The sequence below is a fragment of the Pygoscelis adeliae genome, unplaced genomic scaffold, assembly GCF_000699105.1.
Source record: "Pygoscelis adeliae isolate BGI_AS28 unplaced genomic scaffold, ASM69910v1 Scaffold38, whole genome shotgun sequence".
Lineage (NCBI taxonomy): Eukaryota > Metazoa > Chordata > Aves > Sphenisciformes > Spheniscidae > Pygoscelis > Pygoscelis adeliae.
This window is the reverse complement of record NW_008825614.1, coordinates 9,985,545-9,996,294: the sequence shown is the minus strand read 5'-3', so window position 1 is coordinate 9,996,294 and position 10,750 is coordinate 9,985,545. Positions and strand designations below refer to the sequence as shown.

At 37.6% G+C, this 10,750-nt stretch overlaps 1 protein-coding gene across 2 annotated transcripts in view; it reads left to right on the top strand.

The window, feature by feature from the left end:
* ERC1 (ELKS/RAB6-interacting/CAST family member 1) overlaps positions 1-10,750 on the top strand; it is a 310,978-nt gene that overhangs the window by 273,840 nt on the left and 26,388 nt on the right. For both annotated transcript variants that reach the window (XM_009332891.1, XM_009332890.1), the window contains one exon: positions 1,887-1,988. In XM_009332891.1, the coding sequence (XP_009331166.1) occupies positions 1,887-1,988 (102 nt within the window). The remainder of the gene's footprint in view (positions 1-1,886; positions 1,989-10,750) is intronic.

Here is a 10,750-nt window from a genome sequence, read left to right as displayed (position 1 = left end):
TCTTCCGATTCTCTCCCCTGCCCCACCTGGGGAGAGTGAGCGAGTGGCTGTGTGGTGCTTAGTTGCTGGCTGGGGTTAAACCACGATAAGAGCCAACCTTAAATACAATAAAATAATAAATATTGAGCAACAGCCTTTATAATAAACTGGTTGTTTAAGTATTAATGTGGTATGTTTCAAGTAGTGATTTATGAATGATGAGTCAGACTTGGAATTCAAAACTTGTTTGACAAAACAGAGCAAACAATATAAAGATTTTGTATGATTAAATTGCTTATTGCTTAAGCTCAATTTACTGTTCGCTTTTGTTAAATTAATCCAAAATAAAATCAAATCCAGATTCAAACCCTGGACCTTCTCTATAATGATGTGAGTACAGTCAAGTAGAAACTGCATTCTCTAGCCTCGAGATGCTCATTAAAATTAGAGTTTTCAGTGAGAAACCATGCAGTTATGAAGGGATTGAATCAACAGCTGGCATTTTTACAGTGAGCTTCGAGCTTTCATTTAAGACATTAAATTTTAGGGCATCTCTGATGATTTAGTATGTCTAGCTGTACATAATTCACTGTGTATCATATCTAACATAGGTCTGGCTAGCCTTTTTATTTTTTTGGAATATGAGGATTTCACAGAGCTCAAAATGGGGCTTTGTCTACATTATGAGCTGGGAGGAGAAATGCCGTCACTCCATTTTGCGTCTGCTCCAGGTGTGAGTGCCCAATGACAGTGGCACCCAGATAACTTGAAGTGAAGCAGCTGACGTAGGGACGGCAGTTCACTTTGCAGGACCCTAGATCCAGCTCTTTTGTAGTCCCCTCTAGGCTACTCCTAGAGTGTCATTGCTGCCCGAACGGTCTTTGTAAGCCCTGCTGGGGAGCTGGGACATTTTGCCCAGATGGATTTCTTTCCTTGTTGGTGTGTATGGGTGTGTGTCTAGGTGCTTGGAGACCTCATTTAGGCGCTTGGAGACCTCATTTCAGGATAGTATGTTAAAAGGGCTTTATCTCACTAACACTGTCCTTTGCAGACACAGTCATGTAGTGTATTTTAATGTTCATTGCAATTGCTTACCTAGAATGGTAATGTTAAGGTAAGGTATTTCATTTATTCTTACACAATTTATTTTATATTTTGTGTTTTTAAAAATTATATATCCTTTGGAACTTGAAATTTCCTGAGAAGTTAAAGAAAAACTTAAGAAACTTGTTTCATATTTTGTTAATTCTTTGCTTGACTGTATGCAGTTTTTAATTTTATAAATCTTTATTATGTCACCTTTTCTTCCAAAAGCCTTATTTATTAACTTTTTAATTTCCTCACAGGAAGGCTTTTCTATAATTCACATTTTTCTGACCGGTCTCGGAATTTTCCTACTCTTTGCTATATCAATTGAAAACTGATTTGCATACTGAAACTGGATGGACTTCTTAAGTAATAACCTACTTTCAGCTTGTTCACTCTTTTTTTTTTTTTTAACTGATTTCTTTTTTGTTTTTGTTTTTAACTGACTTAGGGACATCTAACTGATGTTTTCATTGAATTGTTCTCCAAATTGGTGTTTGAACCTTAATCCTAAGGGTCTATAAGAAGAAATTAGTTTCTTTGTACACACATGTACAGCACAAGTTTCAGTAGGTACAAGTCAGATGAGCCACTTAATTGCAAAACTAATTCAGCCTCAAAGTGAAGTGGTTGGAACGCGTCTCCCAGTTTTTACCAATTCTCTACAGTAATACCTACTAATGTTTTATGCATGTGTCTTATTTTTTTCCATGTATGGATTTTGGATATATGGGATAGCATAAATACCCTATTCCCTTTAGTCCCTATGATCACATTAGAAGGTAGACTGAGAGTCTTCTTTTTTTTTTTTTTTTTAATAGACTCAGAACCGTATGAAGCTGATGGCTGACAACTATGAGGATGACCACCTCAAATCCTCATCCCATTCCAACCAAACCAACCACAAGCCCTCCCCTGACCAGGTAACGTGTCTCTCTTTTTCACTTTTAAAGTAATTTTTACTATGGGGGCTGATTATTTTGAGTCGTATGTAGTTTTCCCTGACATGCTTGCAGTACCTTGGAACAAAAATAGCATTCCAGAGTGCAGTTACAAACCAGAAATGGATGTTGCTGTTGTGTCGGCTTCATTGAAAACTCCTGAAATGTGAACAAACAGTTCCCGGTACCAAGCTGTTATTAAGTGGGTGGAGAAGAGAGGGCAGACAATGAAAGGGAAGAAAGAAACGTTACTCTCTTAAAATGCACGAATGGGGTCCTGTCTGGCATATTCAGATTTTAGTAACTCAGGTTTACTGCTTGAGTGTGTGGAGTGTCCAGGACTGTTTCTTGTCTTCAGTAGCAGGAAATCATGCTCCAGGATCAGCTTTCTGATCTATGGATTGCATATGAGCAGTTCCCTTCGTTTCCCATGAGGAAATCCCAGCCTCTGTGCCAAATGAGCACAGACTGCTCCCTCACAAACTCAATGGGCCGTGAACTGAAGGAAAATCAATTTACCATCTCCAAGGCAGTGAGGAGCCTCCTGTGTCATTTACAAAGCACAGCCGTGTGCTTGATAACTATCAGAGAGATTACCTGTCCCTTGGGTAGCACAGAAAATGCCAACATAATTGCATATCCCATGTTGTAATCTCATCCATTCCACTTTAATTAAAATATTAGCAATCATTAATCACTGCCTTGACAAAGCGAAGGAATGTTTGGCACTCCTCTTTGCCCTCTGGCTCATCTAGAAATTGTTGAGATTTGAAGGAAGGCATCTCAATCTAGACCTTTAAGCACCAACCTAGTGATATGCAGAAATTATGAGTAAGGAAAAAGAGGAGAATGGCAAAAAACAATTACATATTCACCTTGCGAAAATAGATCTTTAAAAATCTCTTTTCATGTCTGTATCAGAAGACAGTAAGGGGTATACACAAAGCAGAAAATTTCTTATTTTCAGAACAACTTCCTTTTGCATCTTGTTTTAGTACCCTCCTCCAGATGAGGAATAAAGAGTTGAATTTTCCGTAATGTTTTTGGAAAATGTTGGTCCTTCTTACCTTCTTCAGGAGAGTGCAATTGTTAATACTGCAAATTAAATGGCTTTCCTACTCTTAATTTGGAGGAAATGTTAGAATATCTGTTGTTTCTACACTGCAAGTCTACAGCGAAATGAAGCCGTTTCCAGAATGCAACTGTAGTACATGCTTGCAAATGAATGCAGCGTAGCATTCACAGATTAAATGAAAAGATAAAATGTAAAGAAAAGATAAAATTTAAACATTTAAGGAAGTTCTTGCAAAGACCTTACGGGGGGGGGCAGTAGGGAGGAGAGGGCAGGAGAATGGTCTGATTGCACTTTCCCTTTGCGTAGGGGCATTTTAAAAGCTGACAAAGCCTGCAAGAGAGCAAAGCAACTGTACCTCAAAGTGGCTCAGAACGTTACATAAGGAATTAAACACTTTTAATAGTACTACTAGTTGTACTTACTTATATGTGCTTTAAATACTAACCAACTCTTTATTTCATTCCCATGCTGCTCTGGGGCTTTTCTCCCATTGCCACCTCTGCACCGCTAGGATGAGGAGGAGGGTATTTGGGCATAACCAGTCAGATGCTCTTAGTTCAGCCATTTTGTTCAGAACGGTGAGAATCAACTTTTCTTGCCAATAGAAAAGTTTCCAACAGTCGCTCTCACATCTCGCTCCCGTGTGCTCTGTGAAACCTGGGTGTGCTCCTTCCCGCTCGCTTGCATAGTCTCTGCATGAGGGTGTTTCTCGTGTGCTTGTGTGTAGTTTGTGATTTTCTTCTTCTAATCATCGTGTCATTGCTTTATGATGTTGTGGGGAGAACTTTCCAGGGCATGTAATTGAGTTTCTATGCAAAGCAAACTCTTAATGCGTACGAGAGAACAGGAAATGTCTCTCATATCATTTATCGTTGACTTCATGGAGGAAATGTTTTCAGTCGGATTGTTTTTCAAAGCAGTTTGCACTGTAGCCAAATCTATGTATGCTTTTTCGATTCCGGTTAGTAAAGAATTTGCTCAGAGATAATGTTCCTCCTGAAGGTTTTAAGCATGTTGAGATCTGCTGCTGAGATTGCTGCCATGTATGCTGACCTAACTAGTCACAAATATTTATCAGCTCAGAACAGATGATTCTTGATATGGATTAAGAGTATAAATTTTCTGTGAATTTGAAGGCAAAGAGGAATATCCCCTTAAACTTCCCCTCTCCCTTCCATCTCCCTCGTTCTCCTAAAACAGTGGGGAAGAAATTGGTAGCTATTTGTCATTTAAAGTACATTTTGTTTCTCCATGTCTGCGTCCACAATTTTCTCTTTTCTGCTGTCAAATTGTCTCCACCACAACCCCCATTTCCAGAAGAGAATACAGTACACAGGACAGAGCCCTTCTCCCCACGCCTGTTCTCTAGCAAAGAAGAAAACATCCTTTACTGACCAGGAGCCTTGATATAGAGCGACGAAAGCCAAATATCGATTATTTGGCTACAGTACATATGATTAATTTATGCCTTGTAGTATCAGTTTAAAGCAGAATAAATTTATTTCAAGTACTTAAAGTATTGATATGCAATGACAATATTTTAAAAATTTATATGAAATTTTCCTTCTTCACTTATCCTTTTAAGAAAAATTATTTCATGTGAGTTTCTTCGCAGTTTTTCTCAGAATTTGATTTTTCCACATCAATTATTTGAAAGAAAATTCTTCTGAAAATTTCTGTGGAAATTTTGGACCCTTGCGTTACTGAAAATTATTACTTTATATGAGATTTGTAAAACATTCATGAAAGAATAAGATACTCTCTCATCTCTTTGCACTTGCTCAATCAACCGCAGACTTACATGTCTGTCTGCCTGTATAGATCAGATCCCTCTTTTCAAGTCAACCATCTGAAAAATTTAATCCAACCGTGGCAGTATCAAACTTGAATTTCATGCCTTGGGGTTTGAACTAAGAAAATCTCTTTAGTGGAAAAATTGATAAAGTGCTTCATTAATTTACACTCACTGTTGATTTCACATTCTTTTTGAATCACTGCTCTTGCAATGGTTGTGTGTTAGTATATGAAGTTTTAGAGACAATGCTTGTAAAGATCTGCTGATGCATGGCAATTAAACAGGAAAGATCAGGTAAGTAAGTGATGAAAAGGAAGACGACGGTCACTATGAAGGTAGGAATAATTCTGATTTTTGTTCTAGAGCAAACATGGGGGTTGTGTAGAAAACACTGATAGATCTTTCTCTTTTCCTCTTCCATCTGCTGATACATTTATGAATGCAACTGTGCTAAGAGAATTGTTTCTCTTAGTTTATTGAATTAATGGGTGGTTCACATTAAATACAGCATATCTCTCCACTTCGTACTTGAGGCATTTTCCTCAGGAAAGCATGTTACAGAATATCCTAGTCAAAATAATGAAGCAGCCAGCATCTTTGCCTTACATGCATCTCATCTGAGGAACATGTCAGCCTCAAGATTGTCTTGCATACCTCAACAGGGAAAGTATGAAGGTGATTGATGCCTCCCAAGCCAGTTATTCCCAACAAAGTGCACATTTTTACCGTGATATTCCATGTACATTAAAAAAGTCCTTATCCTCTTTGTAAAAGCGAAGATGATGTAGGTCACAGAGTCCCTAACGTGCATTTGTTAAATTAAATGTATGTATTACAATGATAAAAAAAATTACTAATAGCATAGGACTTGGCAATAACTTTGTTTTTTAAAGTTCCTTTAGGTCTGAGGATGTAATCACCTCTTGTCAATACTGAAGATAAAATGGAGACCATCAAAATATGTACAATAGCAAACTACATTATTTTATGTTTGGGGGTTTAAGGCTTTTCCCCTACAGCATTCTGGAATTGGCTGAATTTAATATTTAATTATGCCAGTTCTGTACATGACAGCATTATCAGATATAGCTCCCCTGAAATGGAGCACTGTTTCTAAACATATGCGCCCTTCCTGTAGTTTCAGAGAATGCTAGTTTACATTTCAGTTTACAGTTCAATGTAAGTACCATATTTCATCCTGAAGTAGTCTTTCCTAGACTTTTTCTCTAGGCTCATTTCTTTGCTGTCTGAATTTCTTATGACTCCTTTTATTCCCCAGATGGAGCTCTATCCTCCTCTATATCCAAGCGTATTCCAGTGTGCTTTCTCAAAGGATGCCCCTCTGTCTTTCTCAAATGCTAAAATGTTCTGGCCAATGGCTTAATTAGTTGTTATTCACTCTTGTTAAAAATAATATGAATTTACACTTTATGATATCTCATACATATGAAAGGATATGTGTGTATCTGTATGTATATTCTTGTAAATATGTACCATGAATGTGCTATATGGGGGAAAGAAGCAGCAAAGCTTCCATACATAAACTTCCCAAGCTGCTCAATTCATCTAGTTTTCTTGTGAAGCACAGCCACGCTACCTACGATGTGAGAAAGTGTGGGTGTCACTCAGAAATCTGCTTGTATCACGTTTGCCCATCAGAAATAAAGAGGACTGCTTTTGTTGAATGGGTGTAGTGGGCATAGGATCACAAAAAACTGTTGGAAGAGTGAAAGACAATCAAATTAAAGAACACAGGGAAAAGCGAGGACAGAATAAAAGTGCTAAGGGCAAGAACAGAGGAAGAGCAAAACTAAAACTCTGAGAACTGAGAGATTTATCCTGGTATGTAATTTTTACATACTGTATGTGCGTTTTTAAGTATGCATGCTGCTGTAGACCATTTTTCTTCCCATCTTCCATGGCTCTGGCTTGCAGTACGAGTTGGAGCCTTGTAGATGCTGTCACTAGACAAGCTTTTTGAACTTATTCTGTGGAAACATTTTCTACTAACGGTTGCCAACAAATCCTGAAGTTACGGATATGCCTGCTAAGGAGCAAAAGATTTGGTTTTGCTGTGCTTGAATTCCAGGAACAAAATCTGAAAATGTATTTTATGCTTATTCGAGTAACAGTGGAATGGTCAAAGAGCTAGCATTGAACTGGAGTGCATAAAAATGTGGATTTTTCAAGATGATGAAAATATTGACAGGTTCCTATTACCGTAAAAATATTGCAAGACAAAAAGCCTCTTATTGGTGACATTTTTCTTTAATACTTGAGTTTGACAAATTTTAACACAAAGCAGTAAGTATTGCGACTTGACTGCTGAAGACACTAGCATAATTTAACACATCTTTTAAGATTTCAGAGGTGATGTCTGTGGGGGTAAGTCATAACAGGAGAATATTTGAATAATTTTTAAGAGCTGAAAACCGGTCAATTGAAGTAAATTTCATAGACTTCTTCTCAAAAACAGTATAAATTATAATTTGCAGTATCACCAGATTACACGTATGCATTGTGTATTGAAGGCTACATTTTTAATGTTGTAATTTGACTTTGCCAAGAGTTTTTCTGTAGACAAGAGTCATCTAAACCTAAGAACTGAAATAGAGGGAAAGTCATCAATATGAAGAATGTTTAATGAATTCAGTCTGAATTTTTTAACTATAGTTTTTAATGAAGAGCTCATAATATTCTGAAGGACATCTTTAATGAATATATTGTTTCTGAAAGCAGACTCATTCTAAACAGCCATTTGTGATTATTAAAGGGTAATGGTGCTTGAATGACATTTCTCTATTCTATTTATTAAGACAAAGGTATTAAAAGGATTAAAGTAAGAATGATAGAAACAGCTAAATCTCACAGAGAAGTTGATACTAGTAGACGTATACAAAAACCAACTCAATGCTCAAGGTTGTAAGCCACGTGTTTCTAACTTGTGTCTTTAGAGCAATTTTGTCTCACCCCTAGGAGTGTCCAGGATGAGCATTCCCAATTTCCTTTTTCCTTGTTTTCGAGGGGGCGTTTATTTATTTCCATCTTACAGCTGAAGGAAAATGCACGACGAGTGGACACCTAGAAGAAAGTGGCAGATGTAGGTGACAGGCAACAGGTCGCAGTGTGAAGATCTGTGACTACTGTGATGGTAGAGTAAGGGGGATAGAAATAATGACATTGAGGGAGATAGGGCAGGACATCTTGGGACTTAATTTAACCTTTGCCACAGCTGTCAAACCCCATGAACTTTTCATTGAGATCACTACAGAACTAGAAGTGTCTATACTTTGGGAAGTTTGAGAAGAATATTGATTATTTTTTTTTCCTACATTATTTGGTGCTTGGATTAATAGACTGATTTCTTTTAGCAAAGTAAATGTCTCACTCATGATGAGTTCCATTTTCAAATGATTACACAGGCATTCATTCACTGCATAAATGTGATCTTTCTCTCCACATGAGACACATTTTATGCTTGCAGCATGTAGAGAGCTGCTTGTCCTACTGTCACACTTCTTTCAGGTTCTCACTATTGTCATTTATTACGCTGTGACCTCATAAGCCTTTTAAATAAATTTATTTTCAATATGGTCTTTTTAATTGTTAGATCACGCAGAATGGTCAAAAACACCAGGCTTTCATGCCTGACTCGTATTACAATGTAATTTACTGGACACAGCACTAGACCATGATTCAGAAGATAAATTCTTTCCTGGCATCGTCTCCAACCACTCACTTGTTCTCTTTCTCCCTGTCTCAAATTTTCTAATTGTAAAATGAGCTGAAGTTTTTGTAAAGTGGAAGTTCTGCTTGGGAAAAGTGCTATGTAAGTGCTAAGTAATATTATTACACAATGTTCTAAAATAGTGTTGTTACAGTGATATGATGGTGATTCTAATACCTCATTTTGAATTTGTTCCCAAAATTATGTTAGATTTGTATTTGACTCAATTTATTAATACTTATTATTTTTCCTTCCAAGATCCTATTCCTTCCCAAAAAAGGGAAAATAACCCATGTTCAACATTTCAAGGAGCTGCCATTCCAGCATGCTGAACAAAGCTATTTAGACCGCTGCCTCCTCTTCGTCATTGTCATCTTTTGTCCTCTGAAGGGTCATTTCTTCCCCTCTCTAAAAATCTACAAACTAATTGTGTAGTGTATAATAATCTGTTGTAATATGTCTGTTACAGTTCTTCCTTCATATGTGTAAAAATGCTGTGAAAGAATGTGTCTTATGCTTGCCTTAGAGACATACCCTGGGCAAAATTTGAAGGCAGCTACATGAAATAATCTTACTTTACTTAAACATTATCACTTGGTCTGACTGAGAGATAAGATGCCAGATTTGTTTTGTCATACTGGTGACAGCCAGGGCTCCTCACTCCCACTTTCCAGATGGGCAACCCTTTAGTAAGAACCCTAATGTGATGCACTCAAATAAGGTGATGTAACTAATTAATTGTTACGAGGTCAGCACTTTGAATACAGTTGTCCCGGTTAATCACAGGACCTGCCTTCCACCCCTGCTTTTCTGGAGCCCTGCTTATGTGGGTGTCATCATTAATTATGAAACAGAAAGACTCCTGCGCCGTCAAGCTCAGGCAAGGAGACACAAAGAGTTCGTGGACTGACAATTACCGCTCTGAGGAAGTACAATTCAAAATCCTGATTTAGCTATCATACAAGTATCTATTATTTTCAAGCCTTTTCAAGCTTTACCTTTCTTCAGAGAATAACCTTTTCTCCTTTGGCTGTAATAACTCTGAATAATGGAAAGCCTTTTGTAGTTCTGACTTTAGTGTAAGTAACAATCCTGTTATGGTGGAGCGAACAACTTCAGTAATGCTGATACCAAAATTCATGTTTTGTTTTATGATTAATCTTCTACCATTCCAATTTGGAAACCACTGCGCCTTTCCACCTTCTCTCTTTTTCTATACCCATACTGGCATGTAATCTTTTACCCAGTAAGTAAAGAGTACTGTTAGACTGGGATGGGCTGAGAAAAATGCTGTCTTTAAAATGATGTTGACTTCTGCGCCTGGTCCTTTCCCTGTTTCTGGGAACAGTTCTTCTACTAGCTTGTTTTTTTAAAAAAACTCTACTATTTTGCGATCTTAATAACTATTTTATGTTTGAAGCATATATTCTCTGTCCAAGAATGTTATATCTACCAGCACAAAAGAACTGATCTTGATTCACTGTACATCTTCTTTCTGATCCCAGAATGATAAGACTAAGATTTCCAGATGGAATTTTGTAATCTGCAGGTCTGGGATAAATTAAGCACTCACAACGGAGGTGTAACTGGATTGTATCACTGTCTTCCTATTATTCTTACAGATCAAAGAAGAACACAAGTAGATACTTACATTCTAAAACATTCAAAACAGATGGCTGGTTTCTTTTTGTAGAGATTTGTGCTTTTCAGCAAAACAATTGCAAAAAGGCCATCATTCATTTCTACCAAATGAGATTATTCCAGGTCTGTGTCTTATTTTCTTTTTTGATTTGCAGCTGAATATGATCTTCTTACTAGTGGTTTGGTCTTTGTAGGAAGTAGGAATTCTGTACTCAAACATTTTTGTTTCTGGCCACTTCCAGGAGAGTTGTCGCTTACAGCTTGTGTGATAGTCTGTGCTATTTCCCAGTTACTCTGCCATTTAGATTTCTTATAGCACTCGTCCACATGCCAGAATGCAACAATGCAAGGCCAGTAGCTTCTGCAAGCTATGAATACACTGTTGGTGACCTAAAGAAGAGTGGAGCTGAGCTCTGGCACTCACAGGCAGGGTAGAGACAGGAGCGGAATAGCTGGAGCCAGGCTGGGGGTGTTGCTGCCAGCACCTTTTAGTTGTAAGTTAGGAG